General features: G+C 42.5%; 1 protein-coding gene across 1 annotated transcript in view; it reads right to left on the minus strand.

Moving 5' to 3' along the window:
• The window catches only part of LOC120717254 (sodium channel protein type 2 subunit alpha-like), a 218,048-nt gene that overhangs the window by 155,484 nt on the left and 41,252 nt on the right, over nt 1-21,312 (minus strand). The window contains exons 2-3 of the mRNA XM_040005166.1: nt 1,716-1,880; nt 1,425-1,568 (exon numbers count right to left, since the gene is read on the minus strand). Of these exons, the coding sequence (XP_039861100.1) occupies nt 1,425-1,568; nt 1,716-1,838 (267 nt within the window). The 5' untranslated portion in view covers nt 1,839-1,880. The remainder of the gene's footprint in view (nt 1-1,424; nt 1,569-1,715; nt 1,881-21,312) is intronic.

Here is a 21,312-nt window from a genome sequence, read left to right on the forward strand (position 1 = left end):
TCTTTCTGTAAATAATGAAGTGATTAATCTACTTTAAATTATTTTAGTTCTCTGAAATGTAACAAACCATAAGATCTGATACATGTAGTATTTTCTATAACAGTAGATTTGCAGTTTAGTTTACATACATTTTGAGAATAGTATGTAGATTGTTCCTGGCAGGCTCTACTGGAGGCTGGCTCCAGGAGTTAGTCAGTCCCAAAGACTGAATAAGACCTGGACGAGCCACCGTCTGGTTTGGAGATCTGTGGCCAATGCTAACAGTCTTAGCTAGAGAAAAGCATATTGGCTAATTAGTGCTAAATAATGCTACAGCTACGTCTACAGAGAGAAAACAGTGGCTGGCAACTGCAGAAAAACCAAAATAATCAAAGCCATGTGGAATAAACGTTTAAGCTAAATTACTTTTAAATCCTTTAAAGCAACTTTCACCAAGACGCCAATAAAGTGGCAACAGGATGAAGTCGGTCAGCTATCGGTGTGTTTCCATCAGTTTGTGATTGAAGGGGGTTAAGTTGGCAAATATACATGCAATCAGTTTGTGATAAAACCATGTTTAACTGTGAAAAACTGGCAAAGATCACAAAACTGTGCGATGTGTTGCAAAATCTTAAAATATACATACAAAAAACAATTTATATTAGCTACTCACAACCAGAACTTCAGATCTGAGACAGAGGTTATTTTCTGAGCCTCCTCCTGAGGGGCTCAGAAAATAACCAGAACCAACCAATCGAGAACTATTTCAAAGAGATGCATTGCAGATGAGTTGTGCTCATCGGTGCAGATTGACTCCGACCGACTGAAACATGTTAGTCTGTTAGACGGCAGTTATTTCCAAACCTTCGCCAATCTGTCTGAGAGCTTTTCTGTCCCAGAATCAGGAAAAATTCGATGCAATCACTGAAAAATCACCAACTTTTCCCAATCACAGGGAGGATATCGTCCTAGAGTGTCTGCGCCATCGCAGACTAAAAAATAATAGAAATCCACTCACCAAAACCAAAGCACGGACTTCTGGGATGGTTTGTATCTCACATCAACCCACGATATTAATCAGATAACTTATCAAATATAACTAAAAAAAAAGAATAAAAAATGGCTTCCACCTGCTTCCTTGTGGAATCGATCGGCTTTGACTAAATATTTTTGGTTACATGAAGTCTGAAGTCAGCTGATTTGTCCTATTTACATGGTTAAGTCTCCACAATATTACCATGTAAACAGATTTGTGAGCAATCCAGGACACACACACACACACACACACACACACACACACGCACACGCACACACACACACACACACACACACACACACACTAGGTAACTCTCCTGTGGTCCTCAGAGAATCTTCCAGGGATCCTCTCCAACAGCGGAGAAGGTACATCCAGTAACACGCACACGCTTTCTCTCTGGGTGACCTACCCTCTTGTCTTTGAAGTAGTATGGGTCGATGTCTTCCAGTGGAACGCCCACCAGATGAGATGGGATGTCAGCGAAGATGCGTGGCAGCTGTTTTCCTGCCTCCAGATCGGGCCGGGGCCGGGGGAGCTCCACGTCACCCAGGTCCTGACGCACACACAGACACACAAACCACATCTGAAATATCTCACATCTGTCTGCTTATAACGGCTCACTTCTTTATTTCCACGTTTACCCTCCAGCATCTTGTTGTGCTTGTGTGAGCTGTGTGTGTGTGTGTTTGTTTTGACGCACCTCCTGGTAGTGTTTGTTGCGTCGGGCCTCCTCCTGGGCGATGCGCTGCTCGATGGCCGCCAGGGAGTCCGGCGTGAAGCGCTGAAAGCTCTCTGGTCCCATTGGAAACACACAGCCAGCCATCTTCTCATCCTGATCCTGCTGCTGACTGGCCCAGTATACCAGCTGCACACACACACACACACACACACACACACACACACACACACACACACACACACACACACACACACACACACAGAGGACAGAGGTTAGCTATGAAAAATGACTTCCTACTTTAAACTTCCAGTTTGAACATAGTAATCTAATCTAATCCCACAACCTGCTGAATCAAACAGAACACACTTCAACACACTGTCACCAAAACCCAGCGGAGCTGCTGCTGCTGGAAACTCGTTCATCAAGTCACAGGAAAAAGAAATGCAAAGCATTGTAGCAGTTCAGTAAATCAAAATATAAATCGATCCAGTTGTGCTGTATACGATTATGTTTAAACTTAACAAAATTTAAACCAGTGCATGTTTGCAAACATCAAAAATGTAGAGGTGACACACGAAGTATTTCAGATATTTCTGACACATTTCATTGTTGAGTCCTCTCCAAAGTTTACAAAAGCTTTAATGGTTTTAATAATTATAAGCAGCATGGCAGCTTCAACTTTACAGCAGGATTATTATGATGATTGTTATTTTTAGCTTTTACTGCGAGTGCTGAAATTAAACCAGAATATGAAATCTGTAGATTGAAAAGTAAATCACAAACCCAAAATCTGCTGACGTCTCACATATAGTCAGAAAAAAAACAGCTGACTGACCACCAGAACAACATCCTCGTGTTGTGTTATGAATCATAATTTTTCCCAATATTAACCCTTTAAGACCTACCATAGAACCAAGTCCGCCAGAGCTTATATTATATTTTTACAGGCTGTGGAGCCATTTTTGGGAGCATTTCAAGTTGCTATACACCAATACAACCATTATAGCCCAAATTTTAATAATATGTCTGCATTAAGTTCATAGTAATTACATAAATTGCAAAAAAGTGCAATAAACTACAAAAAAATTGAAAATCGTTTTTGTTTTTTTAACATATATTTGTAGTTAGAGAAATTTAAGAGGCTTATCCCTCAAAACTGTAAATACAAAAAAGTTGCACAAACTAGACACTTAAAATTTATATTAAGTGTCTTCATAGTTTTATTTTTGAAATACACCAATTTTCATACACTGCAGGAAAAACGAAAATAAATATTATACTGCAAATTTGCAAAAAAGCAGCATATGCATCAAAATAAACTATTTCCAGCAGTGCAATATGAGTCCTAAGCATCCCAGAAACGACACAGAAAGTTAGAAAGTCAAAGATAACTTTTAAAAACACCAGTATAGGCTCATGAGGCCCTGATGGTAAAAAACGACATTTCCGCAAAATGACGTCACTTCCGGTTTCGGGCAGGTCATGGCGGACATACGATAGTTCGCGCTGACGTCTATTCCAACGTAGGAAGTGTTATGAACAGCTGATCGTGTTTCTGGAATATTATGTTTTTGTTGCTGCAAGCGCTTTGTATGCAGTTTTTGCAAAGCTTTATGTGGAAGGAAACCGTGACTGAGGACAAGCTGAATACATAAGATGCAAGTACAACTCCTCCGGTTTCATATGCAAAAAAAATTATTGTGCTAGCTTACGTGGTTGCAGTGCTACCGAGATCTAATAATAGTTACGCAAAATGGAGCATGTCCGCTCCGACCGGCTTTAAAGGGTTAACGACTATGAATCTCAGAGCAGCTGTTTGTAAAGAAGTCACTGAGCATGCTCAACATCCAGCTTACTGTGTTTGCCACTCTGGGATTAATCACTTTAGTTTTGACGTCATTTTATTTTCACATCTGTCCATTTCAGCTTCACTTTAAAAAAAATCATTGGTGACATTTGCAAAGCATAAACTTGCCGAGCACATTACAATTAAGGACTATAACGCTGTAACTTCCATATTTTATGGTAATAGAGCTGCGAAATGCGTCAGTGCTGATGCAGAGGCTTTAGTAAAGAAGTCAAATAAAAGCGGCCTCCCTCTTTAGGTCAAAACTGATGATAGAAAACACTTGTTGAGTATATTTTGAATCCTCGAGTCATGAGCTGACGAGCGTTTGATTTGAGTGCCAGGAGTGTCTATGGGCATCGGGACAGAGCTGTGATTGAACGGCCTCGTCGCTCGCAGGATGATTACGTCCTCTGAGACGGCGTTCTGCCACTCAGGACAACCCCAGCTTCACCTCGCTCATCATTCAGCGGCCGCTCGGGCCCTTTGAAAGGGCAGCAATCAGCCTGAAAAACTCTCCACGATCGACTCCAACCTGATGAAGCTCAATCACACCTGCCCCCCCTCCCACTCTGCCTGACACCTCTGCGATGTCAACAGCTGCACAAGGTGTTTTACAAATAACCAGATGACACTACTGCATGGAACACCGAGTCAACAGGAGCACAATTTTCGATTTTGATCTGTTTTACATATTTAGTCCAGGTAAGACAATCACACTGCTCATTTTTCCTTTTCTACATGATGGTGGCCTGTTTCCATGAAGATACAATCCCAGTTTGGGGTGGAAGAACCGGACTGGTCTGCACAGAGCGCCAACCTCAGCTCTATCAAACACGCCAACTGATGGCTGAACAAAGGCACCAGACCTCATTAACAGGCTGCATGGAGGCGAATCCTCAATGAAGAAGAAAGCAAGCCAGAGTCCAATCCCCTCTCCATCAATCAATAAATCAATCAAATACTTTATTGATCCCTGATGGAGTCATTCACGGCAAGCAAGGACAGCAGCACATTAAACAATTAACTCACAGACAGCACACAGACGAAGCTAATTTACACTTTAGATTGAGAAGCAGCAGCGCTCTTAGGGACGTTATTTCATTCCTTCATCACTGCAGAGAAGAAGCCACGCATGTTTTACAGTATGTAAATGTAAAATAATTAAAGCTAAATATTATTACGCAGTCAACGAAGGAGGAGGCATTACATAAATATAGATAAGTATCCTCCTTTCTGATCCAGAGGAGTCTGCAGGTCTGCCAACCTCTACTTGTTATTGGTCACAGGGGGAAAGGACCCAAACAAAGGACACAGGATGCCAGAGCCAGGTTTTAATCTCTATTACAATCCTGCCTGTTAATGATTAATGAAAACAAGATCATCAGGACTGCTCCATGTAGCTACCACACAGGTCTTATTGCACACATCTGCACCCACACACACAGCTGCCCTTTCCAAGGGACGCGCCACAAGTCTCGGCCTATCGCCCAGACAAACTCCAGCATTTATGATTTTTGCCATAACTGAGCTCCCCTATGGGAGGAAAACATATTAGAACGGAGAAAAGAAACATCAGATTTAGACTGAAGAAAGTCAGTGAGGCAAAAAAAGGGGGGGAAAGAGGGAAAAAACAAAGAAGACAAAGTCCTTGAAATAGACATAAAGTAGGACTGAATGATGAAAAATGTGTAACAGGAATATATAACATGAAAACTCTTTTTGGCTCTTTTGAGCTTTTAAAAGAGTCTGTTCAGGCAATAGCATCCATGTGATTGGTGAAACGAAATCTTTGGGTTTCTCTTTTCGCCCTTCATCCACCTCACCAACTTATTTGAAGTGTACATTTGTATTTGCTCCTCCTTTTTTTTCCAGCCATACACCCATTAAAAGTATGTTTAATAAAACAGATCAAATTCATCTTGTTTATAGTTTAGTTGTAAGCTGAAACAAGTGCAGTGAAGTCTGCACGAGTCCACCAGGCCTGCCCAGGGACTAATGTGCAGGTTGGAGAGGACTGTTTCCTGCAAGAAGGTCACTGTGGTGCAGTTAATATTGAAAGGAAGCTAAAGACAAGAAAACACACTCAGAAAGCATGCTATTTGTGTGGTGTTTTGTTTCCATGTATAGAGTCTGATAATTATGGGAAGTTGAGATAATGAAGTGCAGACCAACAATAGTCTCATTAAACTCGGAAACGGGGCAATCGAGTATAGGGTTACACTGAAGGAGAGAAAGAGAGAGACTGACTATAGGATTACACTGAGAGTTTCAAGAGAGCAAGACTGACAAAGTGTGAGTGTGTAACAGGTCTGTGTGTGTGTGTGTGTGTGTGTGTGTGTGTGTGTGTGTGTGTGTGTGTGTGTGTGTGTGTGTGTGTCCAGACCATCTGCCTTGGATCCTAATTGAATGATTAGACAGCCCTCGTTTTTCAACCCTTCATGCATTTATTCTTCACAGCTCCCAAATCTGATTTCTGAAGAGAGTGTGTGTGTGTCTGTGTGTGTGTCTGTGTGTGCATTCACGTGTGTGTCCACATCAAAGGAAGATCTAGCTCTGTTTTCCATTCTTATCAAAAGCTGTCATCCACTCAGTCTCTCTCACACACACACGTGCCCCAACTACAGTAGGTCCCGATGAGCTGCTTGGTCCTGGTTTCCATTTGACTCCATCACTTGGTCACGTACACGTTTATTGGCATCATGAGATTTGTTGGCCCTCCCAGCTGAAACAATAAAATTCCCCAAGTTGAGTTAGGAAAGATCAGCGACACTGAAAGATGACAAAAAGGCTGGAAAAGCAAATAAATCTTAAGTTTTTCTTCTCAAAACTGGTCTCACAAGAAAACCAGAAATCATCACGAAAAAGGTCCCAAAGTTGTCTCATGTTCATGGAGGCAATTGAATCCTTTTTATTCGTCACAGTCAGCAGGAATTTGTAAGAAATCTGTTTGTATAAGAAGTAACTTTTGTGTCTGCAGGAGCCTTGTTGTACAGACAAAGCAGGGACACGCTACAATGGAAACCCAAACCAGCTTTTTCTAAACCTAACACTCATATTCATTGTCCTTGAATGTTTACAGGAAAACAGTGATGCATTTCAAAGTTAGAGGAATACTGTTGACCGGACCACAGGAATTGGCAGCCAGTAACTCCATGAAGAACCTTAACCCACACAAGCCACAACCTTAACCCTTTAAGACCTACCATAGAACCAAGGCCGCCAGAGCTTTAGGGAGCATTTCAAGTTGCTATACATCAATACAACTGTTATAGCCCACATTTTAATAATATGTATGCATTAAGTCCATAATAACGACATAAATTGCAAAAAAGTGCAATAAACTACAAAAAACATTGAAAATCGTTTTTGTTTTTGTTTTTTTTTACATATATTTCTACTTGGAAAAATTTAAGAGGTTTATCCCTCAAAACTTTAAATTTAACTTTAACTTTAAAAAGTTGCAAAAAATAGTTTACAACAACAGGAAATTTATTTTGAGTGTCTTCATAGTTTTATTTTTGAGATACACCAATTTTTATATACTGCAGGAAAAGAAAAACAGTCTTATGATGCAAATTTGCAAAGAAAACAACATGTGCATCAAAATAAACTATTTTAACTAAGCATCCCAGAAACTATTCAGAAAAGCATAAAGTCAAACATGACTTATAAAAACACCAGTATAGGCTTCTAAGGCCTACAAGTAAAAAACTACATTTTCTGCAAAAATGACGTCACTTCCGGTTTCGGGCAGGTAATGGCGGACATGTGATCGTTCGCGCTGACGTCTATTCCAACGTAGGAAGTGTTATGAACAGCTGATCGGATCGGCAAAGTATGTTTCTGGAATATTATGTTTTTGTTCCTGCAAGCGCTTTTTATGCAGCTTTTGCAAAGCCATGCGTGGAAGGAAACCGTGACCTAGGACAAGCTGATGGCATAAGATGTAAGTACAACTCCTCAGGTTTCATAGGCAAAAAAAAAATATTGCACTAGCTTATGTGGTTCCGGTTCTACAGGGATTTAAAAATAGTTACGCAAAACGGAGCATGTCTGCTCCGATCGGCTTTAAAAGGTTAAATACATGCATACAAACAGCTTGAGTGTCCACCATCCATAAACCCTCAGCTAAAGCAATGTGGGACAAGCAAATCAGTGTCTTTGTTTACAGGGCTTAACCTTCAAGCCTACCCTAACCTAAGCGAGATAAGATGGAGCTCTGCAGTAATACAAGTCTACCAGACCAATGTGGCGAAGAGCAAGTCGATCTCAGTTCTGGTCATTAGCTCACAGTAGTGACCAAAAAACGAGAATGTGATTCGGCTGTAGTGGAGCTAATTTATGCCAAAAAGGCCCTGATGATTGTGTCCACACATCTAATAAGGATATATCCTCGCAACTTTCTCTTGGAGGAAGGAAGTCCTGTTGTAGACCAAGAGTTTCATGGAGGGATCAGCTGACTGCTTGGTGTATCATGTTGCAATCAGGATGAATTATAAAACACATCTTGGGAAGAAAAGATTTGAATGGTATAATTAACTTGCTACCTCTACAGCCTAATTCCAGATCAGCCATAAAAGATGGATGGATTTCACTTTAGCTCCTCTCTCTTTGACCAGCAGGCTGTGGGGGCTTATTTGCCTGAGATAACAGTATGGGAGATACCCTCTTTCTACGCCATCAGCTCCATTAGAAGAAATAGCTGCTCTAAACTGAGCAGTTAGAGAAGGATGACCGCCGAGTTCTTGGTTCACTATACATTGACCTCAATATTTAAAATTCTGGCCATGTTTGATATGAGCATCCACTACTGGAACAGAAAATACATACACATTAAATAAGGTAAATGCTGCCAGGGCCAGATTAAATGTCTACAGTCTGAATCGTGTCTGAAAAAACACGATGCATGCCTACAATCTCACTGCATTCAGCCTGTAATCTTATCTCGGACACCTCACTGTCAGCTCCTAATTTTAACCACGTTGTGAATGAAAGCTGTCAGACGCATGTGTTTTATGAATGATTCATAACTCTAAATTACATCAAAGAGGCCTAAAATGTTCCGCTCCCTGAGTCACACAGCTTTCTGAGGACCTTTTAAGACCACAAGATTGTTTCCAGCAACCTTCTGACAAACTCCTACATTTATTGTACCTAATTTATAATCAGAGGAACATTCAGCTCTGAAATTACCAGCCAGGGGAACCATTACAACACAGTGACTGGTCACACTTGACTTTTAGTACATTTTAGTAATGGTGCCTAAGAAGCAAAGACCAAATACCGCTTCCGTCTGACATTTAAATGCATTATAATGTTCTTTACTCTTTGATTTCTATTTTGTCGTCTCATATATTTCAGCACCCTCTTACACCTTTTTTTACCATTGTCTTTTCTTTAACAACTTCCTGTTTGACTTCTTCATAGTCGTGGACCTGCCTATACCCTTTCCCTTCTGTCTGTTTTCCTTTACTACCTCCTCCCATGTCCTTTCACGTTCTGGAAAAAGATGCAGGGCGCACGGGCCTGAGACACAGATGAGCCAACACAGTAAAAGTCCTACAAGCTGATCTTCTGATCTTTCAAGGCTTCTGGCCATTTTTCCAGGCACTTCTCTCAAAGAATGCTCTAATTGGCATCACCTGAAAATATTTCTTCAGAGTCAGACAGAGTCATATATTTAATGTTACCCTTCTTTCAGACACTAATCAGCCTCCATACTGCTTCCAGCAGCTTCAGGCTAAACCACAATGAACTGCTACAAACTTCAAATGGCTGAACAGATGATTACAGATCCGTTGCTCTGCAGAGCTTCAACTGTGTTTCGTGCTTTTAATTATGTTCCCTGCTCATTGTGTCTTTGCATTGTTGTTTACTACTAATTCTTTTGCAGCTCCTCACTACAGCAAGACCTTTAGGTTTCAGGAAATGCTGAACCAACTAATGCTTAATGCCGATACTGCATGCTGCAATCCCCTTAATAAGTGATGACGTGTCGGCCGTGTGTTGGATGAGGCTCTCATCCTGTTAGCACGCTGCAGTGCGGACCTTAACCTTAAAGTCAGGACTTTTTCGTAGCAAGAAATCGTGCACCAACGTGTTAAGGACTAATCTCGTCCTATGGTTGGATAATCTCTGACGTTATTTTGGCTTCAATTTGGTTGGTTTTCAGTATTTTACATCATGGAACCTGATAGCACATTATATGTCAACCAGTCTGACTTTACCACTGCCTATGCTGACTATACTGTTGTTTGGAGGGTTGGTAAAGGCTTTCAGTCTCCTGAGTTCTGCATGTTTGAGTGTTTTTTTAGGAATCATCAGTCAGAATTTGGAACATCATCTTTAGATTGAGACTAGCTATCTGACCACCTTCGTAAATACTCTTTTTCATGGATGCCTTGATGTTAAACTTTATTGCAATCATGATTTTTTTTTTTAACTGTCAGTGGTGCCACAGAGTTTTGTTGCTTTTGGAAAAGAAAGGAGCATTTGGATCTAGAAATGTTATCAACTTAAGAGGTGAATAACGCAACAAAGATCGCTTTTCTTATGCTAATAATAATTAACATATTTCCTACTGGGGACAGCTGGGCTGTGTTGGTGGGTTTCCTTCAACGATTAAAAGTCATCCTCCTCTGCAAAGTCAGTAAGTCTAGAAAATTGCTAAATATATGTGCACATAGAACGTGAAAATAACAAAAACGCTTCCCTTTAAAGTCAGTTTTTGTATCCTTATTTTAAGTGTCAGTATTATCACCAGACATTTAAACCTCTGTGAGCCAAAAACCACAAAGTAACTTGGAGAGTACAACCACAGCAACAAGCTGTTTCACCTCTGAAGCTAGACTGAGGACTGCCCATTAGCATTCGGCTGCCTTGCTCAAGAACAATCTGAGGCTTTAATTCTGCACAACATGAAACAACAGCAGAGTTTTTTTTACTACAGACACCAAAAGTGAAGATGTTATGAAACAGGAAGACGGGGGAGATTGGATGAATTTCTGGGTCACCACGCCAACACAGACAACCAAACAAGCGTCGCCCTCAGGAAGGACACACACACACACACACACACACACACACACGCGCATGCAAATATGCACGAGGAAAGTCACATTCAAGCACAAACATGCAAACAAGCTTCACAACTTTTACATTAGGGCTGAAACATTGGTTAATAAACCTGCAGCTACAAAACACCTCCAGTTCATTTCCTACATATTCATCAATCAGACCATTATAAATAATTATAAATGCAAAGCAGAGGCTTTATGAACAATCTTAAATTGGAAAGTCGCTTCATTTGAGTAGATCCTTTTCTGAAACAATCACAGACACCATTAACTACATTTACTGCTAGTAAATTCAGATCAGATAGGTTGCTGTTAGTCAACTTTGATGTCCTTAAACTCACTGTATCTCCTTTTTGTTCCAAAAATAATATTTCAGATAAATAATCCAAACCCTAGCAGCTGCCTGATCACGTCTTGTTACCTCAGAGTCTGTGGTGAAGACCTGGGGATGAGCATGATGGCACATTCTCAGGGTAAATCACCGAAAATAGTGACTGAAACGATGTCAGTGGTGCTGTAAAATTATTCAAAATAAACAGTGAAACTATTACTACACACAGCAAATAATCAATGAAGAAGAAACTGAATGAAGAAACTGAAAAAGTGAGCTTCAGATGATCCAACACCATTAAATTTAAAATCCTTCCTGCTGAATGAGCGGGACGCATCAGGTCATGTGCCATCTTCCATCTCACCAACCAACCAGCTTATTCAAGTGGTTCAGCTGGTTTGAGTTTTTTCCTGTTAAAAGGGAGTTCTTCCTCCACACTGTCGCCAAGTTCATACTGCAGAGAATCATTTGATTTTAAGGGTTCTCTTTAATATTGGAGAGGCTTCCCTTTACAACATGAAGCTATTTGAAGCTTCTTGAGGTGGAACTGAAATGAACACACTTATTGAAACAGCAGCCACAGTGCCACGACCCTGGGTCTCATGACCAAGTGTTTTGAGTTTTAGTTTATTTTGATGTTTATAGTATATGGTTAAGCTCATTAGTTTTTCTAGTTCATTTGTTATTCGATTCCCCTTGTGTCTTCCAACCCCTGTTAAGCCCTTCATGTGTTTCATGTCTGCGTCTCATTATGTTTCCTGTTTTATTTTGAAGGGGTCCTGTGTTCCTATGTTTAATGTTTTTAGTTTTACTCCACCTCTCGTGACGTCGTTATGTTCATGTGTTCAGCTGTTTCCCCGTGTGTTCCCACTTCCCTCATTAGTCTCCTGTGTGTATTTAGTCCGTGTGTTTTCAGTCGTTCCTGACAAGGAAAACCTGCTGCTGCTACAGAAAACTGCAAAGCTTAAAAATGACACATGCATGAAGAAAATGATATCTGTCCAGCTGTGGCCTGTTCACTGACGGACATCAGACTAGTAAATAAAGTGGAGAACCCTTAGAGTTAAGTTAGCACTGTAGTGTATGTGGATGTGGAGGGCCCGGGGTTAAAGGGACGACCTTTAACAACACAATCATAGCTCCACTGTTACTGTGGAACAAAGCAATAATAATGAACAATGATTAAAAATGTTGTGTACTGATGATGATGATATTCTTTATTTCATTCAAGAATATTTAAGTCGACTTGCTTGATTTTATTTCAGTAATGGTCACTAGTCTCATCTCCAAAGTGAGTTTCTAAGGTTATTTTTACACACTACTGCAGGACACCGTTTTGGTTTTTTATCTACAGTTTACAGACGTCCCCTAAACACGTCACACACACAGTTTTAGCAGCGAATGTGAGCTCTTTAAACCGTGGCCCTGCAGACGGCAGCTTTCCCGAGAAGCACTCATCCAAACAGCACGGCTGAAGTCGTTTGTGACAGGAAACCAAAGACAATGAATAAATAAAGCAAAGTAAAACATGTTGACCTGTCGTGTTAAGAAGCAGTTTTCAAATTTCTTTCGTAAGTTTGAGCACCGCATCCAGCTCCAACACTCAAACACAGGACAAGAAACCAACAAGATCAAAGAAAATGTTCTGCATGGTGAAGCTCGTTTTTTCATAAAAAGGTGAGGGACACATTCGGTCACGCCTGCTGCATGAAGACACACACCTGTGCTGTTCTATGACATCACACAAGTCTGTTAAAGACACAGTGACGTGCAGAGTCGGCTGAAAACAACAGAATGCTCCTTTAGTGAGTTTCTCCTCCTTATTTCCATTTCTCAGGCATTCATCAGCCGTGTGTGTGTGTGTGTCTCTGTGTGTGTGCGTGTGTGTGTGTGTGTGTGTGTGTGTGTGTGTCTCTGTGTGTGTGCGTGTGTGTGTGTGTGTGTCTCTGTGTGTGTGCGTGTGTGTGTGTGTGTGTGTGTGTGTGTGTGTCTCTGTGTGTGTGCGTGTGTGTGTGTGTGTGTGTGTGTGTCTCTGTGTGTGTGCGTGTGTGTGTGTGTGTGTGTGTGTGTGTGTGTGTGTGTGTGTGTGTGTGTGTGTCTCTGTGTGTGTGTGTGTGTCTGTGTGTGTGTGTGTGTCTGTATTCACTGGGCTTAGGTGAATGCATATTCTGTCCTCCTTTATTTCCATACCATTTCAGCTATTCATCAGATACAGTATGTGTCTCTGTGCGCCCCCTGCTGTGTGTGTGTGTGTGTGTGTGTGTGTGTGTGTGTGTGTGTGTGTGTGTGTGTGTGTGTGTGTGTGTGTGTGTGTAGAAAGGCCGCACGCTTGGTTTGCTCTTTTCTCCTTCGAGCGTTTCTTCCAACCTCTGGCAAGCTACAAACTCTGTGTCTGTGCAGCGTCTCCACATCCTGTCTGAAGCCTGTTTGTGGAATAAGGTCAAACTAAAACACCAAAACAAAAAGATGTCTGTTCTTTACAGAAACATAAATTAAATACTCAGACTGAGATGTTATTGTGGCCGGAGACGCGCTCATTTCGAGGGGTGCACTCCTGCTGCCGGAGTACGGAGGCTCGTTAGTAACAAAACTACACGGACTCCCGCGCTGTGAACAAACAGTGGATGGAGATTATGAAGCATTCATGGACAGATTATTTAGGAGGGTGAAGGCTGAGTTTAGACTGCAAGTGTGCGTCTGGATTCGGGCTCACCGTCGTGTCGGTGCTGCTTATTCTCAGCTTTGTCAGTTTATAAACATTGCATGCAAACTCCAACTGGGAGCAGCCGAGCAAACTCTGCAGGAATTCACCTGGAAGTGAAGCTTCATCTTCTGCTAACTAACATGAAGCTACTCCAGTGCAGAGCGGCTTCACCTTGTCCGGACGCTCCGTCGCTTGGACAGAAACGGGCTAACCTCCCTCCTGGGAAGTACTAAAGTCTGTAAGTGTTTCTTAAGTGTTTTCAAACCGGAGCTGTCAGGATATCAGTTTGTACAACATCACTGTTAATGTTAGTTCAAAGAATAATTTATTATGATGTTGTCACCACATTCCAGGATTTATGGAGAAAAAAGACAAAATGATCCCGGCCTCCTGGATGTCACATCAGACAACAACGCTCTCCAACCTTTCCAGAGTTTGGCAGAGGTCCTGGTCCCAGCTGGTGTTTTGTTCCAAACACTTAACGGGTTTCCTCTCGCAGGGAAGCATGTCTTGCTTGATCTTCAGTGAGATGGATAGCGAGGACCAGATCGTTCTCATCCTCCAGAACATTGTTGGTGTCTTTTGTTGTAGCCCTCCACACTGTTTCTCCTTTTCTTTCCAGCCCATACCTCCACCTCCTCCACCTGCTCCCTACTCTCACTTCAGATCACAGTGTCGTCTGCAAACGAGTCCGTAAAAGTCCATATAGACTCCTGCCTGACCTCATCTGTCAGCCTGTCCATCACCACTGCAGACAAGAAGAGGCTCAGAGCAGATCCCTGATGTAACCCCGCCTCCACTTTGAATCCATTTGTCCCTCCAACTGCACACCTCACCATGTCCTGCACCACCCTCACATACTTCTCTCTCACTACTGAATTCCTCATTCAGTAATAAACTGCAGGGATGACTTACTGTCATTTTTAACAAGAAGCTGAATGTATGCCAAAATATTTTAGTATTTTTAGAAGAAGAACATAAAAAGATCAAGTCATTTGTGCTTCTACATTTAATGGTATAAATGCCTTCATCAGTTTACACCATTAATCACGTTTCTGTGATGTTTGATTGGCAGGAATCCTGCTTTAAACACACCTAAACAGCCACAGTGCTAATGTTGTGTTTCTAATTCATAAAAAAGGGACAAAGTTAAAGTAACTCAGAACAAATGGACACTGGCTGAATTTGTATCACTTCAGGATGCTTCTCCGGGTCTTCCCTTGCAGGTTAACTACAATTTTGACTCTGTTTTTGTATTTTTGTCTTAACACACCCTCCATACAGCACAGACGAGGCTGAAGGAGAGCAGCTCAGAGCACGTGTGGCAGCACTCAGGACCAATCCCATCAGCTCTGTTGGCTCGGCTCTGAAAGCAGAGCGTCCTGTCACAGCTCGGTGATGGAGAGCGAAAACTCCCACAGAAAAACCTCTGCTGAGAGGACGCCGCCGTCCAGGAGCAGCAGCAGTGAATATGCAGCACCTTCAATTCAATTAGCCTGAGAGGAGGAAACGCATTTTGTCACCGTGCCGCTGCTGCGATCGCAGCGGAGCTGCTGCCCGGCACAGGGAATGATTCACTGACGTTGGGCAGAACGCCAAGCCAAGCTGGCAGAGGACCACTGGGACCATTTGGGGTGGGTGGTAAAGATGAGGGGGGTGACCCTGACATGCGGCCGCTTCCGTGTGTCATGTCAGAGCTGCGTGTTGGATGACAGTCCCTCACACCTCTACACACACTTAAAATCCACCTTCCACAAAGCTGCAGTGTTTGCGCTTCAGACGCACGCCCCTCGGCTCGGTGGTGTCGCCATCATAACATAAACTGTGCTTTTGATTTTGCGCCCTTTCATATTTTCATATTTCAGGCCATTTGTGGAACCCTGTCTCCTGAAAATTACATTCATGCAGGACCTTTTTTAATGAATTAAGTGCTACATTTATGTATCACATATCACACTGCTGGCCATTGTGATGTTGGCTTGTGTCCTAGGGATTCAGTTGCTACGTGCTTTGGCTAATAAAGTACAATGTGGAGCCTCTGCAGACTTTTCTGTATTAAAGCAGGAAGGAAAAAATCTCAAAGTGCTGCTAGCTCCTGGAAGCAACAGACAGGAGGAGCTAAACAATGGATGTAAAACTAGTTTCTGCTGGTCAAACAGTAAAAACTGATGTAAACAATATTATGTGCTTAAAGAAAAATCCTCATTTCTCAGATTGTCTCACATTCAACTAAAAATAAAACAGTCAAAACTTTTGCTTCTCTAAACAACGATGATCCAGCAACGCAGGTAAAGAGGCTGTTTGGAAAACATTGAATCCGAGCTAAACTGTGAGTCCGGTCTGCAAAGAACACAACAAATGTGCTCAGTCTTTCCACAGCGACCTGTGAATGCAACACCGTCGGCCTGCAAATGGATTATTATATAAACTCCACTTCCTCCAGTTTCTGATCCGGAGAGCTGTGATCTTGTCTTTTTAAAAAACGGGGCTCTGCTCTCTCTTCTATTCTCTTCTATCAGACAGTTTGGCCCTAAATTGGCTTCCTGCGTCCCGCCCGTCAGAGGGAGTTGGATCAGTCTGCTGCTGAAGGTGCTTTTCTGTTTCTCGGTGGGGTTGACTGATTGTCCCTGACTGCCAGTAGTTGGTTCATTGTGCTTTGTTGTTGCTTGGGCTGCAGACAGTCCTGGCCCTCGCCTCCACACTGAGCCAACCTGACTCATTAGTTTAGCAAGTCCTCCGGCCTCGCCGGCTCGGACGCCGATGACTTCATCATAGAAGCTGTGCGCTGGCCGGCACAGAGCTCTCGACGTGTTAGCATCAAGTCCGCCCTGCTGTTTGTTACCTGTCGCTCTTCACGGTCGTCTGCAGTGTTCACACAGGGTGCTTAATCCTTTCAGAATCAAAGAAGGCCGGCCTAAACCGTTTCAAACCCCTGACTCAAACATTACTTACAAAATGTGCACCAGAACCATTTTCATCCTTCCTTGTCTCCTCCATCACTGCTGCCTCTGCCACGATTTCTTAACTGCTTATTTGCCCTCCCTTCTTACCTTCACTCCTGTTTCCTCATCTTACCGCTTCCTTTTTTCTTATTCTTTCATTCTTTCTTATTCTTCTTTCATCCTCCCTCTATCTTTCCATCATCCTGTCTCCTACCTTCCTTTTCCCCTTTTTATCCTTCCTCCTTCATCTGTCCTTGTTTTTCTCTTTTTGTATCCTCTTCCATTCCTTAAATATTTTCATCTATCAACCTTAAACTGTCATTCTTCCCCTTTTTCTTCCTTCCATCCATACTTTATCTATCCATAACCTTCTATCGTTACTTCCCTTCTTTCCTCTCCTATCCTCCCTTGTGTTTTCTAATTTGTTTCTTCCTTTAATCCATCCATTCATTATTTAGCTTTCCCTGTTTTTCTCTTTCCCTTTCTTATTCTTCTTTCCTTTGTTGGCTCATTGTCTCTCTTCTTATTTATTCCTCCCTGCATTTATACTCCATCCATTCATCTTTCTCCCTTCCTTTTCTAATTACTTCTGTCATTCCTGTTTCTTTCCTTAACACTGCTTTACCTCCCTTCTTGCTTCCTTCTAATACTAGCACAAATATAACTCCACTACTGTGGAGTCCGCAGCTGGAGATGGAGGTCGATGCTCCGCACATTGCTCCAACCGATAGTGCGGCCCTCAGTGCTATGATGGGGTGGGAGTCGGAGTTATATTTACCACGGTATGAGAGACTCCTTGGAAAAAGCAGCTGAAAGATATTAAGGACTGCTATGACAGGAAACAGGTAGTACTGGCTTGATAGCAGGAAATGAACTTTCAAAATAAGAGCCAGAGGATCACAAATGAGGTGCTGTTCTGTCAGAGAGATAAAAAGGGAAATGCTTTGGTGAATCACCAAATGTACTCTGGCAGCTGTTAATAAATCCAGCCTGGCCCACCCATGTGAAGCGTGTGTGGGAAACTCTGCACAAGACACCTCAGAGTCCCGCCTCGGCTCACGGCTGCTCCTGCCGTGCGATATTACAGGAGGCTGTAATGGGCGATCAGTGGTTTTGGTGACATTAGGCACACAGGCTTCGTGTACTTGAATATAGGTGTGTTTGCGCAGACCAATCACATCATATCATAATTTCTATATTAGTTCCCGCCACTGTCTCGGTTAAGTGTCTCCTCTGAGTGTGTCCGTGGTTATTAACACACAATGACGGAGCGCTGGTATCAGTTCATGTTCTGGTCAAGGTCGTATCGAAGATAAAGCTGTTATAGGTGTCGTCAAATCCCCATCAGACGGTAAAGGACCGCACTCGACCCTCCGAACTAAAAAGCAGCCATTCAACGCCTCGCAAAGCTAAAATTCATTTACGCACACACACGCCACATTTTCTTTTCTCATTTCTGATTCCTTTGGCTTGTTTCCTTCCTTCAGTCCTTGTTTCCTTTATATTTCTTCACATCCTCTTGTCCTTAATTGGTTTCTTCCTCCCTTTGTGCTCTTGTTTCCTTTCGTGTTTCATTTTTCCCTCCCTGCAGCTGTAGTCCGATCTTCCTTCCTTCTTTCCATCATAACTTCCTCTGTTGTTTGTTGGTTCCTTTTAAGTCTTCCTTTCCATCTTTTCCGCATTTTCTTTATTTCGTCTATTTTCTGATTATCTCCTATGCTTCCTTCCTTTTCCTCTTCCTCCATTCCTTAGTTCTTGTCCTACCTTTTCTTAATTTTCTCTGTCCGTCCTATTTTTCATTCTTTGCTCCTTCACTCCTTCTACCTCATTTCCTGTTTTTCCTCCCTCCCTTTTCCTGTCCTTCATTTTCTCTTTTCTCTTCTTATCTTTATCCCTTCTTTCTTTCCATCCTCCTCTCCTCCCTCCCTACCTTACCGTTATCTCCCCTCCCTTCCTTCCTTGCTTGCTTCATTCTTCCATCTCCTCTTCATTGTCTCCTCCTTTCCCCATCCTTTCCTTCCTTTCAACCAAATCTCTCCTTCCTTGCTTGCTTCGTCTCCCCTCTTTTCTTTTTCTCTTTTTTCCCTCCCTGCTGCCTTCTCTTCTGTCCTTCTTTCTCCCTTTCTTCTTTCCTTCTCCCTTCTTTTTTCTCTCCCTTACTCCCTTGCTTCCCTCCCCTACCCGTCTTTGCTTCCTTCTCTTCCAATCTTTTCATCTCCCTCCCTCCCTTATTTGCTTCCACATTTCCACTTCCCCTTGCTCCATCCTTCCCTTCCTTATTTGTAACCCTTCATCGCACCTCTTTTCCTTCCTTCCATCATTCACTCTCCCTCCCTCCTATTCCTCCTCCCCTTACTCCCCTTTTTCATTCGTTTTCCCTTTCCTTTCTTCCTCCCTCCACTCCTTCCTTTCATTCCCTTTTCCTTCCTCATCTCTCCTCCTTTCCTTTCTTGCCTCCTTCCTTCTTCTCACCTCTACTTCCTTCTCTTACTCTTTCCCCCTCACTTGCTTCCTTGATTACAGCCCAACCTCTCCTCCCTTCTTTGCTTCCTTCTCTTCCCATCTTTTCATCTCCCTCCCTCCCTTCTTTGCTTAAACGTTTCCACTTTTCCTTGCTCCATCCTTCCCTTCCTTATTTGTAACCCTTCATCGCCACTCTTTTCCTTCCTTCCTTCCTTCCTTCCTTCACTCTCCCTCCCTCCTGTCCTTCCTCGGGCCGTTCTCACTCCCCGGGCACAGCATACCCACGTTTTGTCACGTCCTGTAGCGTTCCTGAGGTCACCTTTCGCGTTCTTATGGTACGTGCTGGGTTATGGAAGAATCCCAGTGGAATGACGGTCCCGTGTTAATACACGTTCCAGCCATGTATTCAAGCCCTAAACCTAACCTTTTCCTTCCTTCCTTCTTTCTTCCTTCACTCTCCCTCCCTCCTATCCCTCCTCCATCCTTCACTTCCTTTCTTGTAACCCTTCATCTCCCCTCTTTACCTTCCACCCCCCTTTCTGTACTTCTCTTCCTTCCTTCCTCCGCCCCTCCTTTCCTCTCTGTCTGTCTGAACCTCTGGTTGTCTTGAGCATCATCTAACCATCTGAGTCATTAGCGTGTCTTGTTTGCATGCTCTTTATCGTCACTTTTTATCGCTGTATTTTTTATCAGCTCAGCTGCAGGTTTGTTGTGTTAAACTGAAATTAAAGGAAACATGCGTCAGTGTCTCAGGCTGCAGCTGTCGAGTATCAGACTAACCCGCACTCTTCTTTCTTTCTGATGGAAGTCTGTGTTTTTAACTTGCTGCATCATCGTTCACACAGGAACACGACAACATGGAAAAACATTTTGTAAACAGCTTCAGGAGTTTGGTTTATGACTGACAGCTGTGAAAATACGAATATGAATGTGAACGGAGCAGAAGTGAATCAATAAAGAGAGAACAACAGGCTGAAATAAGAGATACAGACACAGAAATAGAAAGCTATTTGTCCTTGCATGTACTGCAGGCATGCATCACTCTGTGAGTGTGTTTGATCTTCTCTGTGTCTGTCCTCATGAACAGAGGGATGTGGTTATCACTGCAAAATTATTACACTAAATATGACTTTTTCAGCTGTTTAACAATTACAGCTGATCTTTTATTAGCATGTTTGTTGGAAACATTCATGAGTCTCCCTTTTTTCTTGTTAGAATATAAGGTGCTCATCCTCATTTCTTTCACAAACACGTTTCTTTACCGAAGTAAGATTTTCACTCAACTACAGAAATATAAATGAAACCGACTTTTGGCAGTAAAACTAAGTAAAACACACTGGGTGCTGTTAGGTAGCACAAAGCTGCTGTTTGCAGTTTGACTTCTAAAAGAGATAAAAGTTTGTGTAACCTGTAAATCACTCGAGGTTCCAGGGTCTCACCCCGACTCCCATTCCTGAGATTGCCTCTTCACGCTGCTCCCGTTAAAACTTGAGCTCTTCTAGCAGCCGTCTCTAAACTTCCTCATGACTGATCATTTCCTCCTTGCACAGATATCTCTGATAACTACAGGTAACACAAGAAACTGCACTTCATACTCACCACCCTCTCAGACCTATCAGTAAACCTCCCACAGATGTTCACAGCTGGATTTTATGAAGTTTCTAACATATTAACAGACTCATGGCCTCGATCATCATGATCATCATTAATATGTGGACTCTTACTATTAGTGCTGATTTTTATTGACATATCGTTTCTTGTTTTGCACTCCATCAGAGGCGTCAATTTTTAGCTGTGGGGTGGCTGTAGCTCAGGCGGTAGAGCAGGTCATCTACTGATCGAAGGTTGGTGGTTCGATTCCTGGCTTCCCTAGTCTGCGTGTCATTGGGCAAGATACTAACCCCAAAGATACTAACCTCCATCTGAGTATGAGTGTGTGTGAATGTTACATAGAAAGCACTTGTGCAAATGGGTGTGAATTGATGAATGCACAAGTTGTGTGAAGCGCTTTGAGTGCTCAGAAGAGTAGAAAAGCACTATATAAGAACCAGTCTCAAGCTTCATGATGGCGTAAGATGCTGTAACTAAGTCTGTCCCAAACTTCACGTTTGATCTGAGGCATCCGAGTCACAGTGGGAACAGGAAATCAGACATCTGTTAAATGATAATGGCAATAATGACTGAAGTGACAAAAACTCCAGTTCCTCTAATGGAGTTCCACCAGCCTCTCATGTTAAAATGTTCAACTTTAAC

The sequence above is a fragment of the Simochromis diagramma genome, unplaced genomic scaffold (genome assembly GCF_900408965.1).
Source record: "Simochromis diagramma unplaced genomic scaffold, fSimDia1.1 OVJJ01000097.1, whole genome shotgun sequence".
Taxonomy (NCBI): domain Eukaryota; kingdom Metazoa; phylum Chordata; class Actinopteri; order Cichliformes; family Cichlidae; genus Simochromis; species Simochromis diagramma.